Source organism: Salvia splendens, chromosome 1, assembly GCF_004379255.2.
Source record: "Salvia splendens isolate huo1 chromosome 1, SspV2, whole genome shotgun sequence".
Lineage (NCBI taxonomy): Eukaryota > Viridiplantae > Streptophyta > Magnoliopsida > Lamiales > Lamiaceae > Salvia > Salvia splendens.
Window position 1 is genome coordinate 1,220,962 of NC_056032.1, and position 20,719 is coordinate 1,241,680.

At 41.2% G+C, this 20,719-nt stretch overlaps 2 protein-coding genes and 1 pseudogene across 4 annotated transcripts; 2 read left to right on the top strand and 1 right to left on the bottom strand.

Annotated features, from left to right (window-relative positions):
- The first annotated feature begins 915 nt into the window (after nt 1-915).
- Nucleotides 916-10,107, top strand: LOC121757355 (annotated as a pseudogene).
- A 5,722-nt stretch (nt 10,108-15,829) lies between these two features.
- On the top strand, nt 15,830-16,324 carry LOC121757371. The gene has a single exon (XM_042152929.1). The coding sequence runs from the start codon at nt 15,830-15,832 to the stop codon at nt 16,322-16,324; it is 495 nt and encodes a 164-aa protein (XP_042008863.1).
- Nucleotides 16,325-17,748: 1,424 nt separating this feature from the next.
- Nucleotides 17,749-20,055, bottom strand: LOC121793313 (alcohol dehydrogenase-like 7). 3 transcript variants are annotated; one of them, XM_042191340.1, is made up of 10 exons: nt 19,934-20,055; nt 19,717-19,853; nt 19,596-19,642; nt 19,069-19,391; nt 18,908-18,990; nt 18,764-18,839; nt 18,602-18,666; nt 18,419-18,514; nt 18,188-18,352; nt 17,749-18,096 (listed from the first exon to the last, which is right to left on the bottom strand). In XM_042191340.1, exons 1-10 carry the CDS (start codon nt 19,974-19,976, stop codon nt 17,980-17,982), a joined length of 1,152 nt encoding a protein of 383 aa, XP_042047274.1. In that variant the 5' UTR covers nt 19,977-20,055; the 3' UTR covers nt 17,749-17,979. The 3 variants fall into 3 exon arrangements, with proteins under 3 accessions (XP_042047274.1, XP_042047275.1, XP_042047276.1); XM_042191341.1 differs by lacking the exon at nt 19,934-20,055 and having other exon boundaries at nt 19,601-19,642; nt 19,717-19,816; XM_042191342.1 differs by lacking the exons at nt 19,717-19,853; nt 19,934-20,055 and having other exon boundaries at nt 19,601-19,714.
- Nucleotides 20,056-20,719: the final 664 nt, after the last annotated feature.

Genomic DNA, 20,719 nt, shown 5'->3' on the forward strand with positions numbered 1-20,719 from the left:
TTGTGAAGAAAAAAACAAAGTAGTTGATGATAGGAGATAGTAAATGTTGAATAGTTGATGATAGGCTGAAACACAAAAATCAACCTCACTATCACTATCCATCAATATATTTACGTCCTAGATGCAAGCTTGCAGAATCAATTAACCTTAACATCACAATGATTATGGTCACGATGATGAAGGTACTCCAAAGCCTTCAAAGTTTCTTTCACTATAGATCCAATGATAAATTATTTGAACCCTTCTTGGTAGGCAAGACCCCTTAGCCATGAGAGGCATTACCGTCCAAAGTTTGCGGTCAACAACATATGAACAAAAAGATTTTATGGGCTTAGAGGGTATTTTAGAAGAGTGAGAGAAAAGGCTCACTGGGATCGAACTGAAAAGGAATTAAAGCTCACACCAAAAAAGATATTTTTAGCAAAGTTCGCGAACTAAAAAAAGATGTTTTCTCAATATTTTATTGAAGAAATTAGAGTAAATAGACTAAAATATCCTTCATGGATTTGGGGGTATTTTCGTCTAAAAAAATTAAAACAGTGAAAAAGTAGCTCAAATGATATTAAATCGAAATCCATAGATCTCAGAAGATATTTTCAAATGTTACGGACCAAAATTGATACCTTAACAAAGTTTGCAGACAAAAAAAAAGTTTCGCTCTTAAAAAAATCTCAATAGAATATCACAACCAATATTTGAATCTCCAAGGCGACATCCTAGTTGACGACTTTATCATTGCCTCTAATTTGAAGCCTTGACAAAAAACCTAAGACGCATAGCCAGAAACCAATTGCAGTTTCAATATTGGGAATATACACACTGCATTTTTAATATTGGCACGTAGCTAGACTAATCATGCGCTCTACTTCTCCCTTATATTTTCTCATTACAAAACTTCCATCGAAATCGTTTAACATGGAAGGGAGTGTTGGTGTGTACGTAGCAGGTCCTCCGAGGACGAAGGAAATCGAGGGGGATAAAAGCAGCCTCGCGTATCAACGAGCGGAATGGGAGGCTCTGAGGAAGAGCATCAACGAAGTGTTGAACAAAGTGAACGCAATGAAAAACAAGAACATCATCCCGGAGCCTCTTCTGCCGAGCCTGCATAAAATCGCAAATGGCATCTCCAGGCTTCACCGATGATGTATTCGCCGCTCTGGCTTCTGTGGTCAACACTAAGTTCCCTCAAATAGGACGTCTCCTGGTCGGGCGGATCGTGCTAGTGCTAAAGAGGGCCAACAAACGCAACGACAAGCCACAGCTCGTTGCGGCCCTCAAGTTCATAGCTCACCTGGTGATGCACCAGGTGGTTGATGAGCTTATTGCTCTTGAGATGCTCACTTTGCTTTTGGAAAATCCCACCAATGATAGCGTTGAGGTTGCTGTTGGCTTTGTTATAGAATGTGGCTCTTTCCTCTGCTATCACCGTGCTTGTATCGTTGTCTTTGACCTCTTTCGCACTATTCTTCACGAGGGACAACTGGATAAGCGCGTCCAGTTCTTGATCGAAGGCCTCTTTGCGTTGCACAAAGCAGCAAAGTTTCAGGGCGTCCCTCCAGAACTCGACCTGGTGAACCAGGATGACCAAATCACTCATCAAGTTTCTCTGTTGGATGAGATTGATGGTCATAACAGTTTAAATGTTTTCCATCCCGGTCCCCACTTCCTCCAGAAGGAGAACAAGTACGAAGATCTAAGGAAGCAAATACTACCTGATGAGGAAGAAGAAGCAGAAGATGATGATGATGAAGATGAAGCAGATTCAATCAAGGATGACACAGAGACAAATTTGATTAACCTCCGCAAAACCATCTACTTAGCCATCAAGTCAAGTCTCAATTTTGAAGAAGCAAGGCACAAGCTCTTAAAGATTGTCAAACTGGAGGGGGCTGTTGGTAGGGAGATGGAACTTTGCAATATGCTTTTGGAGAGTTGCTGCCGGAACACAACCTACTCACGCTACTACGCACTTGTTGGCCAGAGGTTGTGTCTCATGAACAAAATCTATCATGACAACTTCCGCGAATGTTTTGCCCAGCACTATTCAACTGTGCACCGCCTCGACACCATCAAACTCACCAACCTCGCTATGTTCTATGCACATTTGATTGCCACCGATGCCTTGCCCTGGCGAGTTTTGGCCCTCATATGTCTCACTGAAGAAGACACCACCTCTTCTTCTCGTATCTTCATCAAAGTTCTCTTCCTCGAATTATCCGAACACCTCGGGCTTCGCTTACTTGATCAACGTCTCTTGCAACACTCTATTTTCCCCAAGGGCGACCATCCCAAAAACACAAGGTATGCTATTAATTCTTCACTTCCATTGGCCTTGGTGGACTCACACAAAACTTGCAGGACTATCTCAATCTCACCAACATGCCCAAGTCCTTACCCCGTGCTTCTGGAACCAAATCTGGCAATCGCAACAAAGGATCAAAAGAAACTAGTGTAGTAATAATTTTTACTCATGGCTCGATCTGTTAAATGAGGACATAGAATTGACAATTATAAATACATATTTGTTTTTTTATAATTATTTTTCTTATCCTTTCTCTAATTCCATTTACTATCCTCAAGACTTCTACATCTTATATTTTTGTTTTGAATATATACAGTTCATCATTTTCAAACAATTTTGTGTAAGATCTCATTATTCCGTTTGTAACGCCCAAAAGTGCAATTTGGGAAATTTGGGAAAAGAAATAAAGAAAAAAAAATGGGCATGGTAACAAAAAAGGTAGAAACAGTTTCACAATCCTCCTCCAAAGTATCAAACATCATATTTCCAACTGTTAGTCTCAAGTTCTATGCTAAGGTAAAGAAGGCTCGGTGTATTCAACTGCATAATATGTTCTTCAAACCATAACCGATGACCACTCCACTTTTTAATCTCCAAATGCTTAAGACAAGGAGCTCAAATTTCAAGCATTTAAGAGTATCACCCGGCCTAGACCTATCACTATCGTCTGATAAAATAAAATTCATTAAACAAAATCATTCCAGGTAAGCTACCATTGGTGTCTTCCTATACAAGCTTAGAGATATTAAAGAGACAAATTGGTTAAATCAGTAGAATTGGTCAAAAGTTGATTAAATTTTATGTTTTAAATGATTATTGATTCTAATATATTTGAAGAGGAAATGTGATATATTAAAGTTATAAAAGTGAATGTTTTGGAAAATAGTAGTAGTATATCTTGTTCTCTGTATATATAGTAAGTGGGTGAAATTATCACATTCTTCTAGAATTCTCCGCAACATATTTAAATTTTATAGATATTTTTAATAAGTAGAGTCCTAGACTTTTGAATAAAACAATTAATTTAATATTTTTTCTGTCTAAAAGGTTCTTTATAGTTTAATGGTATAAAGTACATTCGTTTAACATAGGGGACTTTGAAATACGATTGGAAAAATGTATATTATGTTTCCTATAATTAAAAACTTTATAACAAATTAAAATGATTTAATGTAAAATTAATAAAGTAAAATAGAGAAACATTAAAGACACTCCCTTCATATGTGAATAGGAGTCTCATTAGTGTGTAAAGTATGTAGTGTGTGTTCATCTGTGAATATGAGTCTCATTAGTGTGTAAAGTATGTAGTGTGTGTAGTATGTTGTAGTGTGGGTAAATTTTGTGTAGTGTGTATAGTGTATGTAGCGTATGCAGTGTGTGCACTATATGTGTGTAGTGTGTGCAATGTGTGTATAATGTGTGTAGTGTGAATTTTTTTTAACTATTAAAAAATTCTAAAATTTTAGTTTTATTGTAAAATCTAAAAATTATAAAATTGAGATGATATTGAATTTAAATATTATATAATATAATATATTATAATTTTATTAAAATCTAAAATAAGGAGAAAGAAAATGAAATGGAATGGAATGGTCATTCTTTAGCTAAATGGATGCAATAGCTATTCTCATGTGGAATGGAATAGTAATTCCTAAGGAAATAAAATACCAAGCAAAAGAACGGAATGGAGGTAGTAATGTCATTTCATTCCACCATACCAAGTAGCCCCTTAGGTTATATGGTTATAGTGGATCGGAGCTGCATAAATCTCATACTAGTTGTTTCTTGTAAGGTAACATGATTTATAATAAAAATGCATTCCATCTGATTCTTTTGTATATAGGGATGAGATTTTTATATCTTCTTTTTATAATATTGAACGAAAGTAAATGTCTCTACTTCTCTAACCATACAATTGGATCTTTTTCTGGCCTTCAAACACATGCCCATGTCTCCTCTTCCTTGTGCATCAATCTCATTAGAAGAGGCTTTTTATGGTTTCTGTTTATAGTTTGTGTAATAAAAATCTACATTTGTATATTTTGCAACCACCGTGATCCCACTCCAAATCTCTGATTGTTGGATCAATCAATAATTAGCAAATCCACCAATTTCCAAGGATTGAGAGAATAGATTTGAATATAAATCTAATGACACATATATATTCGGAGTGCTTCCTTGTCTGCCTTACATAGCCTATCATGCCAACTCATTTTCATTTCATATACAGAATTCTACCTATATTCTGCCTTTTCACCAAACCTTTTAGCATCTAGCTAGCAATAATTAATATATTGATGCTGAAATCATTGGTTTTGTTCAAGATTAATTCATTCTAGTGTAGTAAAACACTAATTGTGTCGAAACAATGTTAAGCTAATTTACAACATCCATATTGATCATGTCTTTTGGAAATGGTAGTAGTGAAGATTATATTCTTGAAATAAAGTTCTGCCATGGTCAATGTTTTCTAAACATAGTTCTATAGGCAAAAATGAATATTACTTCCTCCGTTTCTTCATAGTTGAGGTAAAAAATTTTGGCACGGAGTTTAAGAAAGTGATGTTGAATATGTTAAATAAATAGATAAAAAAGTAAGAGAAAGATAAAATAGAAAGTGAATAAAGTAGAGAGAATAAAGTAAGAGAGAGTAAAATAAGAGAGAGAAAAAAGTTACTATATAGGAAAATGACTCAAATATGAGGAAACTTCCCAAAATGGAAAAATGACTCAATTATGGAGAAACGGAGGCAGTATTCCCTTCGTCCCATAATAGATGTCACACTTTCCTTTTTAGTTTGTCCCACAAAAGATGTCATATTTCCTTTTTTAGAAAGCGCTCCCTCTCACATTAATATAAATATACTATCTTCTCTCTCCACCTAACACACAAAACAACTTCACCTAAAATCTCGTGTCAATCCCCAAGTGTGCCATCTATTATAGGACGGGGGAGTACCATATAATCCTTGTATGGTAGGATGCCACGTGGCTTTCGTGGTGTAATTAGGAGTATGATTTATATTTAAAAAATGTTAGCAGCCATTAGCAATAGCAATTCAAGGTGGTACGTACAAATACGTTGAAAGTCCTTCAAGTGACATAAAATAAAAATGGGACTGGAATTGGTCGAATGAATCCTAGCTAGTATTGATTGGGGAGGCAGAGAGACAAATATAAATTCTAACATTAGTCCATGGTCAATATTCAATGCAATTTAAAAATATTAAACACTGTCTCTCCTCTAGCCCTCCATCACCCTAATCTTTTCAAAAAACATTATATTATGCTGGATTGATAGTGAAAATCCCAACAAAGTCAATATAAAAAATACAGTCATTATTCATTTCACAAAGTTGTTTGGATCATCTCCCTACATATATACTATATATACAATCACCAACCATTAATTTGCAAAATTAATCAACACCACCATTTCCCAAAACTCTCTTTAAATGGACATTAGGTCTATCAGTCTCCCATCAAGGCTGCATCCAACACAATTCGAAGCTCAACTAGACAAGCTCAAATCCATTTCTCTCACCTCAAACACCATCATCTCCAGCCTAGCAACGCTGGCCGAGCTTTACAACAACTCCATTAACAACAACCTCACACAAAGATCGATCGACCACGCCCTCGACGAATCGGTAGCGCTCCTCGACTGCTGCAGCAGCATCCGAGAAGTAGCGCAGATGGCGAAGGAGAGCGCCCGAGCCCTCCAGTCCGCGCTGCGCCGCAACGCAGCTTTCCAAAACGGCGTCGCTTCTTACGCGGAGTCACGGAAGCGGGTGAAAAAATGCGTCAAGAAAAGCCTCAAGGCGCTCAAGAAATTCAAGGCGTCGGATGTTTTGAGGGGCGTCACCGTTGGGGTGTTTAGGAGCGCCTTGCTCTTTTTCTTCTTCTCGTCGTCGTCGTTGTCGTTTTCGGTTAGGTCTCGGGTGGTGCGTAACAAATGTGAACATCGAGATGATCAAGGTGTTGTGAATGAGGTTGGATGTGTAGATTTGGCTTTGAGGAATATTGGTGGATTTGATAAGGAGAGGGTGATGGTGAGTTTGCAAAATCTTGATTGTTGTGTTGATGGGATTGAAGAGGGTTTGGAGAGGGTGTTTAGGGAATTGGTGAGAAGTAGGGTTAATCTTCTTAACATTGTCACTAATCATTAGTGATTTGAGTGTGACGAGAGGTTGCAAAATTTTTGTATGTATGTGATTGAGATATGTTGATTTAAAATTCTATGTATTTTTAGAGTATTCTGTGATTTAAAATTCTACTATTAATAGAGAGGTCTTAATTTTAAACCCCTTGTGTGCCATGCCATGTAACTAAAAATCCTTTGACCCATCTCTTATATACCATGGAAGACAAGTTTAAATCTCATTACTAATTTCCTTCATATCTTAATGCTTAAAAGAAAAGTACATCAATAAGCTTTCAAATACAAATACAAATTTGAGGAAAAAATGTAGTGAAATAAATTTAGCGCAGTTATAGTTTAAAAGGTAATTATGTCTATCATGTGGGAAAAAATTAATTCTAATGTTTAATTTCATCCATTATAAAAACACATAACTATAATCTTTCTTTTTTTTTAAATTGTCTAATCGACCTTTAATTTTATACTCCCTTTGTTCCATAGTAATAGAGGCATTTCATTTTTCGCACTCATTTTGAAAAAATAATTATAAATAGTTAAAGTGGAAAAAAAAGTAAAGTAAGAGAGAATATTGTAGATAAGACTCTTCTCTATATTATTATCTCACTTACTTTACTCTTTCTCCACTTTAACTATTTAATAGTATCATTTTTTTCAAAACGAGTGCAGAAAATGAAATACTTCTATTACTGTGGAACGGAAGGAGAGTATTTTGTCGGGGCGGCATAGCAAGAAATAGAGTGCGTGATTTTTGAAATAGCAAGTTATTGACAAAATCAAGTTGCTCTTAGTTAAGAAATTAATTAACAAATCTTAATACCCGTGATTGTACTGTGAATTTGATCCTTAAAAATCACTCATTAAGGTATGACGTATCACCTAAAATCCATTTTTATAACAAAAAAAGGTTAACATAAGTATAATACTACCAAATTAATTAATTAATGGAGTAGCTTATATATACTCTCGAACTAGCTTACGAATATATTAACTAATTTATTCAACCTTATAAGTCAAGCATTATCAACACATGATATCTAAATATTATTCCTCGTGTCTCCCATTAGGGCTGGTTTGATTGCCCTAAAAATAGTACATTTTGTGTACGTCCACTAAATACCTCTAAAAATAGTACTTATACATTTCTTTATATTTCTTTATATTTTACTACATTTTGTGTACGTCCACTAAAAATAGTACTTATACATTTCTTTATATTTTATGATATGATCTCATACTCTAATTTATATTTCTCATAAATACCTCTAACAAACCAAAAATGTACTACTTTTTTACATAATGCATGTAATCCTTAGTAAAATATTATATATATATATATATATATATATATATATATATATATATAGGGATGTATTCATTTTTTTATCTTTTGTTCTACTGTTCTTTTTAATCTCAGCCCCACGATTTTATCATCCGACGGTTAGATTGATGCCACGTGTCATTTAATAATGCAGATTTTTAGTTGAATAATGCACACCGACTAATAATGCACCATTATAGTGTAATAATGCAGATTTTCAGTTGAATAATGCACATCGACTAATAATGCACCATTATAATGTAATAATAGTATCGCTAGAATTTAATGTGTCAAAAAATCGTTACCATGTTTGAAGCAAAACATTAAAATAATCTATTCAGTAGCTATATTTAACTATCCATTCCGGACAAAATATAATAAACGAACTTGCTGAAACTTCGCTTACTAAAATAATTGGCATCACATAAATAAATAAATAGAAAAAAGGTTGAGAAAAAAGACAAAATAGGCGTTCTGTATCTTCTCTTGACATAGACCGATGGCTGGATTCAAAGTAAGGGAGAAATAAATTTGTTCGCATTTTTTTATATATTTTTTGAAAGAGTTGGCCAACTTTGAATTTGTTATTTACTCAACCTATATATAAAAGGGAAATGGGTATGGGACTATTGTGTTGAAGTGGCCAATATGAGATGCGCAACGTGTCATGTGACACTAAGAAATAAATGACCAAAATGGAATTGGTGCATTATTGAAATGGAACCAATTAAGACACGTGGCGAGTGAAGAGTCGGCCACTCATGTCTTCCCAAATGTATGGGATTGATTTGCAGAGCAGAACGCAGTGATATTGCGCTTTTTCATTTATTAATACTAATTTATTTAATCAGAACACTATGAAAAGTTATGATTATGTAATATAGATTTATTTTGCAGAAAATTTATGATTACAATATTTTATTAAGAAAATAGAATACATACTTACACAGTTTTATCAAAATTTTTTGAATTTTTAAAGTCTATATCGAATTAAAGTGGAGCATTTTGGCGGATTAAAAAAGTTATTTTCTCTGCAAAAAAGCTAAAAATAGATTTTGTGTCTCTCAAGGAGCACGTTATGCGTTGAGCTTTTCAGAATAAAAGAATTGAATTTTGTTATTGTTGGCTCCAAATGAATTAAAGAGACATGGCATTTGCATGAAAGCCACGTAATCCACCTACATTTTTTGCTCAATCTTATCAAGACACTTGCCATACCATTTCTCTACATTTTATTATTTTATCATAATTTATCCCTTTTTTGGTTTAAAAAACATAAATCTAATAAGGCCAACATGCAACATCACCAATTTCTGCCCAAAATTAAATTCATGCTTGTCCCTATAAATTCACCTCTCCATTTCCAACTTCTTCAACCAGCTCAAACTCAACGACATCCAACACCTTCTCTTTCAAAATCAACAAACATTTTCAATCGAAGAAACAAAATCAACGAAATGGCCATCTCACAAACAAAATTCAGATCAATCAGTCTACCTTCGAGATTAGATCAAGTGAGTTTCGAATCGGAATTCGAGAAATTGAAATGCGGATCTGCTAGCTCAGATTCGATTCAATCCGGTCTCGTCGCGCTCGCGCAGCTCTACAATTCGTTTGAGGAATTCACTCAGAAATCAGGAGCTCAATCAATGGAGGAATCTCTCTCTGTTAAGGCCTTATTACCTCAACGTGATCGGCGGCGGGGTTGCGCGGCGATCCAACGATAACTCCGGCGTCCTACACAGGATCGGCGGCGTCTTCTAGCAGCGGCTGTGCGCGGAGGATTCTCCGTCGGGCAGCGGCGAACTAGGTTTAGATAAACTCACGTATTTTGTGGGCAAATATTGTAATTCTTATTCATCCGTAACTTGATAAACAAAGCCCTATTTATAGACTAAGGACCCTAGGGTTGGTTCGACTTCTAAACCTAATGCATCTCGGGAAAGAACCAACAAAGAAAACCCGAAACGGAGCTTATAGATATGCTCGACTCATTAAAATAACTAAGTTACCAAAAATAAGAAAGACATAAAAAGGAAATAAAATCTAAAAGGAAAAAGAGAATCCTAATTCTACTTCGCGACGTAATCGCCGAATCGGAGAGGCGCGCGCCGAACTCTTCTTCCCCTTGTTGTCGCGACCGACGTCTGCATGTCGTTCTCGCCTCTCGCTGATCTTCCCTCCGATCTCTCGACGTCGCCATGCAGATTTTCGGCGTCGCCATGCAGCTCGGCATTGTGCTCTTCGGCGTCGCGCAGCTCGGCATCGTGCAGCTCGGCGTCGCGCAGCTCGGCGTTGTGTTGATGCGGTGGTTGCCTGGGAATCGTATCAACTCCCCCCTCCATAGCAACCTCCTTGTCCTCAAGGAGCACATTTGGAAACTTGCGCTGCACTAGTTCCAGCGGTTCCCACGTCGGCGACTCAGTTCCATCGGACCAACGAACCAACACATGCTCCAAGGGTCGATCATCGTGCCATAACATGCGTCTGTCCAACACCCGGACCGGATAGACAACCGGCCGATCTCCAAAGAATTCAGACGGCAGGTCCATGCCCATTCCCGAGTCGTTGCCTGCCACAAACGCGCGAAGGAGGCTCACATGAAATACGTTGTGGATCCTACTCCCTTCCGGCAAGCGCAATCGATATGCAACTGGTCCAATACGCTCTAATACCTCAAACGGGCCATAGTAGCGACGAGCTAGCTTGGCCGACCGTGGACGAGCCACCGAGTGCTGCCTATATGGTTGGAGCTTCAATAGGACCAAGTCACCCACCTTAAACTCCAAGTGGCGACGATGTTTGTTAGCGGATTCGCGCATACGCTGCTGTGCGCGTTCCAAATTTCGCCTTAACTCCACCAATAACTCCCCTCGTTGGCGTATCAATTCCGCCGCCTCCGGTGGCGTCGACCTCGAAGGTTCCGCAAAAATCAAGCTCGGTGGGTCCCGGCCATAGAGGGCCTTGCACGGAGACATTCCCAAGGCCGCATGATGGAAACAATTCAAAGCCAGCTCCGCCCAAGGTAGAAAATTTGACCACTTGGATGGACGATCGGCAGTGAACGCTCGCAGATACTGCTCCAATCCCCTGTTCCGTACCTCCGTCTGACCGTCCGATTGCGGGTGGTAAGCCGTTGAGAAGTTCAATTTCGTGCCACTAAGCCGCATCAAATCCTTCCAACATTGGTTTAAGAACACCGAGTCCCTGTCCGAGACCAACGTCTTCGGAAAACCGTGATGGCGAACAACTGTATCAATAAACACATTGGCCACTTTTATCGTATCAAAATTCGTCGGCAATGGGGCAAAATGTGCATATTTAGACAAACGGTCCACGGCCACCATGACTACAGTGTAGCCCCGTGATTGCGGCAAACCCGTAATAAAGTCCATGGAGACATCCTCCCACACTTGGGACGGAATTGGTAGCGGTTGTAACAACCCTGCAGGCTTCTGGGTAGAGTACTTCGTCGTCTGGCACACCACGCAAGCTTCGACGAACTGCTTTACCTCCTTCTTCATATTCGGCCAGTAAAAATCCGCAGTCACGCGACGCAGCGTACGCTCGAACCCAGGGTGGCCCGCTGATTTCGAGCTGTGGTATTCGATCAATATAGGCGTCCGTGCCGATGATCGTGAGCTCACAAATATTCGACGATTGTAGTATACCAGCCCGTTCACCAATGATAAATGCGGTAGGGCCCGCCCCTCCTTTATGTCCCTCGTGATCTCCCGCATCTCCGGGGACGAAGATGTTTCCCGACGAAGCAAGTCCACAAGGTGCGGAATAGGATGGGACGCTGCTGTGAGGAGGGCGCACGCGTGCGCTGCTTCGTCGCCCTCGTCGGCGTCCGAGGTCGTGTCTGTGTCCAGGTTCGCCTCGGCTGTCGAGGACGCGTCTTCGTGCAGGTCAGGCTGCTCGGCTTCCTCGCGGCGGGACAACGCGTCGGCTGCTCGGTTTGTGCTCCCCTTCTTGTACTCAATACGGAACTTATATCCCATGAGTTTGCGCGCATACAGCTGCTGATCCGGCGTTTGCACTATCGCATGGAGCAATTCTTTCAAGCTCCTCTGATCACTCCGAATGACAAACTCCCTCCCTAACAGATACTGACGCCATTTCTGCACTGATTCGACGATGGCATATAATTCCTTGTGATAAGTGGACGCGACCCGTCGTCGCGGACCCAGTTTCTTACTGAAGAATGCAATTGGGTGATTGTCTTGGAGTAGCACTGCCCCAATGCCCGTGTTCGAGGCATCCGTCTCGACGCAGAAAGTCTTATCAAAATCCGGCAGACGAAGTACGGGGGCTGTCGTCATTGCTCCTTTCAGGTCTAAGAAACTCGAATCTGCTTCCGGGGTCCATACAAAGGCATCCTTTTTCAACAGATCCGTCAAGGGAGACGCAATCAAGGCGTATCCGGCTATGAAGCGGCGGTAATAGCCGGTTAATCCCAAAAACCCGCGAAGCTGTCTCACATTCTTTGGTTTCGGCCAAGCCGTCATTGCACTAATTTTATTTGGGTCTGCTTTAAGGGATCCATTGCTGATCAAGTGTCCCAAATATTCCACGGTCGATTTGCAGAAAGAGCACTTTGATAATTTGACGACGAAACTATTGGTCTGCAGAACCATCAATACTGCGGACAAGTGTTCTTCATGAACTTCCATAGTCGGGCTGTAAACCAGTATGTCGTCGAAAAAGACAATGACGAACTTTCGTAGCATAGGTTGAAAAATCGCGTTCATTGCCGCCTGGAATGTAGACGGGGCATTCGTCAACCCAAAAGGCATCACCAAGAATTCGAAATGTCCGTCATGGGTACGAAAAGCCGTCTTAAATACATCTTCGTCATGCATCCTTATCTGATGGTAACCTGATCGCAAGTCAAGCTTGGTGAAAACACGAGCTTTACCCAATTCATCAAAAAGCTCGTCCGCTGTCGGGATAGGGAAATGATCCGGCACTGTGGCGGTGTTCAGCGCACGATAGTCGATGCAGAAGCGGAAGGTACCGTCTTTCTTACGAATAAGGAGTACCGGTGAAGAAAACGGACTGTTGCTTCTCTGGATGATACCTTGCTCGAGCATCTCTTTGACCTGCCGCTCTATCTCGTTTTTCTGAAAGTAGGGATAGCGATACGGCCTGACGTTGATTGGCTTCGTGCCTGGCAACAAATGTACCCGGTGATCATAGGGGCGTGACGGAGGCATCCCGGATGGCATGTTGAACACCGGTCGGAAGGTCTCCAACACTGTCGTGATGGGTGGTGTTAGATCAGCAGGAAAATCCTCCCGGACATCTTGTGTGGTAATAGTGGTTTCCGGTTCCAAGAGCATGATCTCAAAAACCTCTAACCCGATCGATGGAGACATCAAAGCAGCCAAGGACGTTCTGTCTATCTTGCGGGGCGGTGGTACCACCCCCTTCAAAGTAATAGGTCGCTCCTTGTGAGTGAATTCCAAAGTTTTTCCTGCGAAATCTGCGGTCACCTTGCCCAACGACTCCAGCCAATCCATTCCTAGAATTACATCTGGGCCGTGAATAGGCAGTATATGTAAATCCACCAAGAACACCGACCCTTGTACCTCCAACTTCGTCTGTTTGGACACGTGAGTGCACAGTAAGGCCCCCCCGTTGCCTACAACTACCTTGAACGGCCTTATCGGCGAGAGGGGTAAGTGTAACGATTCCGCAATCTTAGGGTGTAGAAAATCCCTGTCGCTACCCGTGTCAATTAAGACACACACCTCGTGGTCCTGTATGCATCCCACGACCTTCATCGGACGAGAACGACGACCACCGTCCATCGCGTGAATATGCGAAATATCTGTTGGCACAGACTCATCAACCGCTTGGTCCTCCGCAACACCGTCGTTCTCATCGTCCTCCTCCGCATAGCATAGCAATCGCTGTTTGCACACGTGCCCTACAATCCACTTCTCGGGGCAATAATAACACAAACCCTGACGAGCTCGCTCCGCCTTTTCCGCTTGGGATACCCGTATCATGCCGGGTCGCGGCCTTTCCCCACTGCGACCCACTGAACCCGTGGTCTGGCCCACGGCGGTTGTGACCGATGCGGATGTCGGTGCTGCCGAGGTACTTGACTGCCCCCGTCCATCACGATTCTGCCAAGCGCGACGAGGCACGGTTGAAAAGGCTGCCTGTGCCCCACGGTCATGTATCTCCTCCGTCCACTCCAAAATCAAGGCCATCGCGGCTGCCAATGATTCCGGTCTGTGCAACTTCACGCGCTCCTGAATGTCCGGTTTGAGGCCAGCTACGAACAAAGTGAATAACTCTGATTCCGGGACTCCATGGACCCGATTCAAATATTTTTCAAATGTATTGTGGTACTCCAAAAGTGATCCCGTTTGCGTGAGTTTGGCCAACAACCCAAAGTAATTTTGAAAACTCTTTCTATCGAAACGGTGGCGAACGTCCCCCAGAAACTCATTCCACGTGACGAATTCGTTATTCGCGCAGTAATTAAAGACCCATTCAGCTGCAGGTTGATCAAACAGCATCACCGCGTAATGTAATCGTTGAGCCTCGGGCATCATAAGGTGATTGAAATAATATTGGACTCTTGCGATCCAATTAGTCGCGTCTGACCCGTCGAACCTGGGCGGATCCATCTTTACCCCCGGTGGTCTGTCGAAACCAGGCACGGTACCCTGATATCGCTGGGGGGGGTCCCAGCATGTCGGAGGCCGGTCGTATGATTGATCGAACCCTCCGGGCGCCAGCCTCGAGTTGGGGGTTCCCTGCATCGTCCATCCCGGACCATGGCGACCCCATTGATCGCGTCTCAGCCTCGTGTCGGGTTGCCCCTCGCGTAAACCCCAATTAGGGTTTTTACCCCGAACAAATGTCCCTCCGTTGCGCATGCGACGTGTCTCATCAAATCCCCAATCGTCTTCGTCGTCATACTCTGGCGGATTCACCGCTCCGCGTGACCAAGAACTTCCAAGATTCCCGCCGCGGCGATCCGGATCTTCCCTCGCTGAATCGAATTTCTCCAAACGTTCCAACCTCTCCAAAACCTGAGCCAAGGTAGTAGTGTTGGTCTCTTCCCTGCGCGACTCCTCGGGTTGGCGAATCTCCCCCCCGCCGTCGTCCCCATGTTGTCGGTGGAAACCCCCACCGTCGCGGCGGTTCGTCCTCGGCGGACGACCCCCGAATCTGTATGGCGGGTAGGAATCGTTGTGTCCCCCCCCCCCAAACGGCCTTGCCGTTATTGTCGAAACCTTTCATGAGTACTGGATGAAAGCACCAGATGTTAAGGCCTTATTACCTCAACGTGATCGGCGGCGGGGTTGCGCGGCGATCCAACGATAACTCCGGCGTCCTACACAGGATCGGCGGCGTCTTCTAGCAGCGGCTGTGCGCGGAGGATTCTCCGTCGGGCAGCGGCGAACTAGGTTTAGATAAACTCACGTATTTTGTGGGCAAATATTGTAATTCTTATTCATCCGTAACTTGATAAACAAAGCCCTATTTATAGACTAAGGACCCTAGGGTTGGTTCGACTTCTAAACCTAATGCATCTCGGGAAAGAACCAACAAAGAAAACCCGAAACGGAGCTTATAGATATGCTCGACTCATTAAAATAACTAAGTTACCAAAAATAAGAAAGACATAAAAAGGAAATAAAATCTAAAAGGAAAAAGAGAATCCTAATTCTACTTCGCGACGTAATCGCCGAATCGGAGAGGCGCGCGCCGAACTCTTCTTCCCCTTGTTGTCGCGACCGACGTCTGCATGTCGTTCTCGCCTCTCGCTGATCTTCCCTCCGATCTCTCGACGTCGCCATGCAGATTTTCGGCGTCGCCATGCAGCTCGGCATTGTGCTCTTCGGCGTCGCGCAGCTCGGCATCGTGCAGCTCGGCGTCGCGCAGCTCGGCGTTGTGTTGATGCGGTGGTTGCCTGGGAATCGTATCACTCTCGCAGTCCGTCGATCTGCTCGACGCGTGCAGCGCCATCAGAGATTTGCTTCAGATGATGCGAGAAAACGTCCGCGCGCTTCAATCGGCGATGCGGCGGAAGGGAACGGATTCCGCCGTCCAAAACGACGTCGCCGCGTACTTCTCCTTCAGGAAGAAGATGCAGAAAACCGTGGCTAAAACCCTAAGAAACCTCAAAAAATCGGAGACCGTGATCATCAGAAGCGGATCGAGCCATTCGGTAAATGCGGACGGCGATTTCGGCTTCTTCTTCAAGCAATTAGCTGGAATCACGATCGCGAATTTCAGGAGCGTGCTGTTGTTCTTGTCGTACCCGGCGGCGCGACCGGGCGGCTGGTCGCTGGTTTCGAAGCTGGTGGCGGCGAAATCCGGAATGGAGCGGAACGGTGTGAATGAGGTTGAGAATTTGGATTTGGGGCTTCAAGGAAAAATGAAGAGTGATGTGCAGAAAAGGCTCCAAATCGTTGATGAAATTATTGAAGAATTTGAGGGAGGATTCGAGAGATTGTTCAGGCAATTGGTTCAATCTAGGGTTACATTGTTGAACATTCTTACCGATCAATGATCATTGATATGTATATTCATTTTAGTGGAGGATTGCAATTTGATTACAATTTTTGATAAAAATATATTCAGGTCACAAATTTCATATTTCTGGCTGCGTGCGTTTTCGTTAGCGGCTGATAAATTGTTGAACAATGAGGAGTATATACTTTGAGACGATACTGAGATACAATACAAGATAAACAAAAACAGACTTCGTCTTGGATTAAATTTGTCACATACTTTGAGACAATACTGAGATACGATACAAGATAGACAAAAATAGACTTCGTCTTGGATTAAATTTGTCACACAAGTGAGGTCCAATGAATAATTTTGAGATGTAGTGTAACCTTTAGCACTTTGGAGAGGACCGAGATATATTATCACGGGCCAAGTTTTTGAGAAAGACAAAAAAATAAAAAATATATAAGAATAAATATGATCGAGCAATAATGAAAATTGAACTGTCCTATATAAAGCAAATACGAAAGTTTAAAAATGGCTTAAAATCATAGAGTTTGATATGCATAATTAACAATGAACCACTCCCTTACATAATTAATTAATAAAAAAACTCTCCTATCAATTAGTATCATGCATATTGTATTTTATTCGTGTTGAGTACTTTTATTTCCTTGTTATTTTTATTATATCATGCGAGAAAGAATCTCTTGAAGGGATAAAAATTGCAACGTGCATGTGTACATGCACGGTCACATACTCACATGCATGATAAAATCTTTAGCGGCGATTATCTACTCATTATTTACCGACAACCAACCACACCAACAATTATTTCTTTGTAGTGGCTAATAAATTAGACAGCAATCAATTGTTTTTTTTGGTATCCCTATTTCATAACAAACGATGATTGATTTGGATATATGTAAATAATATCCGTAGCATCCGGCGAAATGTTTTTTGTAAACTTTATTTTATTTTTTTATTTATAATATTATGGGTTTTTAGACTCACAAATTAAAAACGTGAATGCCTAGGATATCAAATAAATATAAGCATGTGCATTGATTAAAGTTGAGTAGCAACACTTCATTAAGATCACTGTTATGGCAGATCTATATATCGAGACAAGGATTAAGCATAGAAAATTAATTTGATTAATGATATTTCATGTAGTACATTTTATCAGACGATAATTAATTAACTGCGTTAACTTAACAAATGAACACTAGGTGAATTTTGTGGAGTAGAAGAATGTAATTCTTTTTATGGAGTATTAAAGATTTAAAAAAAATAGAAGCAAAAAACTTAAACAGTGAAAAACAATGATAAAATCACAAAAAAATACTGTCAAATAGACACATAATTACCCATTATTATTGTTATTTATATTATTCAAACAAATATTTTCATTTGGATTTTTTATTAGAAACGACACATATATTGATAAGTTTAGTACCCATCACAATTTTGTTCACCACGTTTTTAATACTTTATACACAAACAAATGCTTGTGTTTCATTTATTGAAAAAGAAAAGTTAAGCACCCGTCACAATATTGTTCACCACTTTACATTATTCACAAACAAATGCCTGTGTTTCAATTATTTCGTTGAGATATTCCACGCTGGCATCAACTGTGGAATAATCTCATTACTCACATTATATAAAAATGTAGTAACAAAGAGATCTCATTAAAATCATGAGGCAAATTCACTTATCCATCCAAATCACACATCTGAGGCTCTTTCCTTGATGAAGCAAATCAAAAGCTTTATTGATCTCTTCAAAACCAACCTCATGTGTCACAAACTTATCCAGCTCCAATTCCTGCACCAATGCAAAATTAAACCTCTAATTTATCCCTCAATACAACAACAACACCAACACCAACACCAACACCAATACCATACCGATATACCTTATCCATGTACTTCTTAACGAGGATTGGTATGTCCGACTTTGGCTTGAGACCTCCGAACAAGGATCCCGATATAGTTTTTCCATTAACGAGAAGTTCGACGGATCTGAATTGGAGCATTGCATCGGGTCTATCCACCCCAAGCATGATTGTCTTTCCCCACCCCTGGTGTAATGTAACATGGAATCAGCACAAAAACTCGTGTTAAACCTTCAAGGCCGGAGGACAAACCTGTCGACAGCAGGCATATGCTTCCTCGACTAGGGATGACCTTCCAACACATTCGAAGCAATAATCTGCTCCTCCATCGGTCATCTCATTTATCATCTTAACCATAGCAACACGTGACTCATGAGAAATTAGTACTAGTACGTATTTCTAAACGAGAAGAATGCAAGTGGCGAACTTCCTCACCTGGCTTACGGATTTATCACCGCAGCTTGTTGAGTCAATGAAATCAGTCACTCCAAACTTTTTACCTGTGAAGAAGATATTAGTACAGAATATTATGTCGACTTCTCGAATCCAATGATCATTTAAGCTTCATTACTCTTTCCATATTAACAGAAGGCTTACTTGGTTCAAACTTCTCAGGGTTCACATCAACACCGATGATTCGAGCAGCACCACACAATCTCGCCCCTTCTGCAACCTTTGTACAACGCCAAGTTTATCTAGAGATGTACACGAAAAAAAGAGTAAAAGAAATGGGATTCTTACTGCCAATCCAATTGATCCTAAACCGAAGATGGCAACTGTAGATCCTTTTTCGACACTTGCTGACTTCCAAGCCGCTCCTACACCTGGAAAAACATCGGATGTGATTCAAATTCTCTGTATATATCAACTTCAATCAATCAGTAGGAGATGATCATACATACCTGTGGAGACTCCACATGAAAGGAGGCAAGCCCTGTTGGGAGGGATTGTCGGGTCGACTTTGATCACATTAGCAAGATGAACAACTGTGTACTCACTGAAACTAGACACAAACATGAAATGGTGTATAGTCTCCCCGTTGAGGTCCCTGAACCTGCTCGAGCCATCGTGCATCCAAGGATCGATTTTGAATGGGTACTTGGTGCATAAGTTGCTCTTCTTGGATTTGCAGTCTCTACACTCCGCACAGTCTGACATAAAAATCGGGATGACCGTGTCGCCTTCGACAACCTCAGTCACGCCTTCGCCAACACTCTCCACCACACTTCAAGTGGAGACAAGAGTCATTTGAAGGATCAATTTTTGGAAATTTGATTTTGCAAGACTCAATTTTTATCTCTTTTATGTAAAGTACATGCTTAGAATTAGGGGAAAATGACATATTCTCTAAGACTAGGATCCCAGAAATCAAGATATGGATGAAAATTGAAAATAGTTTGTCAGCAAATTAAATATAAAATCAAATTACCCAACTGCTTCATGCCCAAAAATCCTCGGAAACGACGCCGTCGGCACCTTCAAAAGTTAAGCAGAAAAACAAAAGTAAAGTTGAAGAAAACAAATTAAAATTGATGGAGTAATTAACATACATTTAAATTCAAGAAAGTGACATCGCTGTGGCAGAGAGAAGTGCAGATGATTTTGATGCGAAGCTCGCCGGATTTAGGAGGATCGACGACGATCTCCTCGATCACCAGCGGCGCCGCAGCTGCCCTCGCCACCGCCGCTGCAAAACAACCGCCGTTGACCGCTTATTAGTATATACAGATAAGTAGATTTAATGGTATCAATTGGTTAGTAATTTACCTCGACATTTAATGGGTTTGCCCGCAGTGGTAGTGTTGGCCATTGAAAAAAATGTTGATTTTTGGAATGTGAATTGTGAAGTGCAGATTTAGTTTGATGGAGATAAGGATAATGATAAGGCCATTTTTGATTTTGTAATAATGCGCGCGGTAGTTAGAGTATCCACTATAAGGCGGACACGCCCAATAGCCCCGCCCCAGTTTTTGTCCATAGCCCCAATTTTGTTGTCCATAGCCCTAAAATTCTATTTCCGCCACTATAGTGGACACCTCCAATAGCCCCAAAATTCCAAATACAAAATTCCACATTTTCACATCCCTCCAATAGCCGCGTCCTCGCCGCGAACGCGGCTATCTCGCGTCCGCCCACCCCAATAGCCCCAAAAGTTGTCCGCCCACCTTCCCCACTATAGCCGCCCGCCCACCGCCGCCCACCGCCCCCAAGACGCGGCTATAGCCGCTTCCTACTATAGTGGACACTCTTACGTTGTGGAATCTTCAACCTGGAGTGTGACAGAGTACCAGACTTTTGTGTAACAACTTTTGGATTCTTCAACGAGGACTCTTAACTACAAGTCTACCTAGTAACAAATTACTTTAATCTTACCTAAGTAGATGACATATTGCCAAACTTATGATGAAAGTAGGTTAGTAAGAGTTAGAACTAAGAAAATAAATGACTCTATGATCATAAATTTGAGGTTCAAACTTCAAAGTCCAAAATCATATTATTGAAGTCAAAGTGACGTGCCAATGGATTAGGAGTTATGCTCAAGTTATGAGCCCT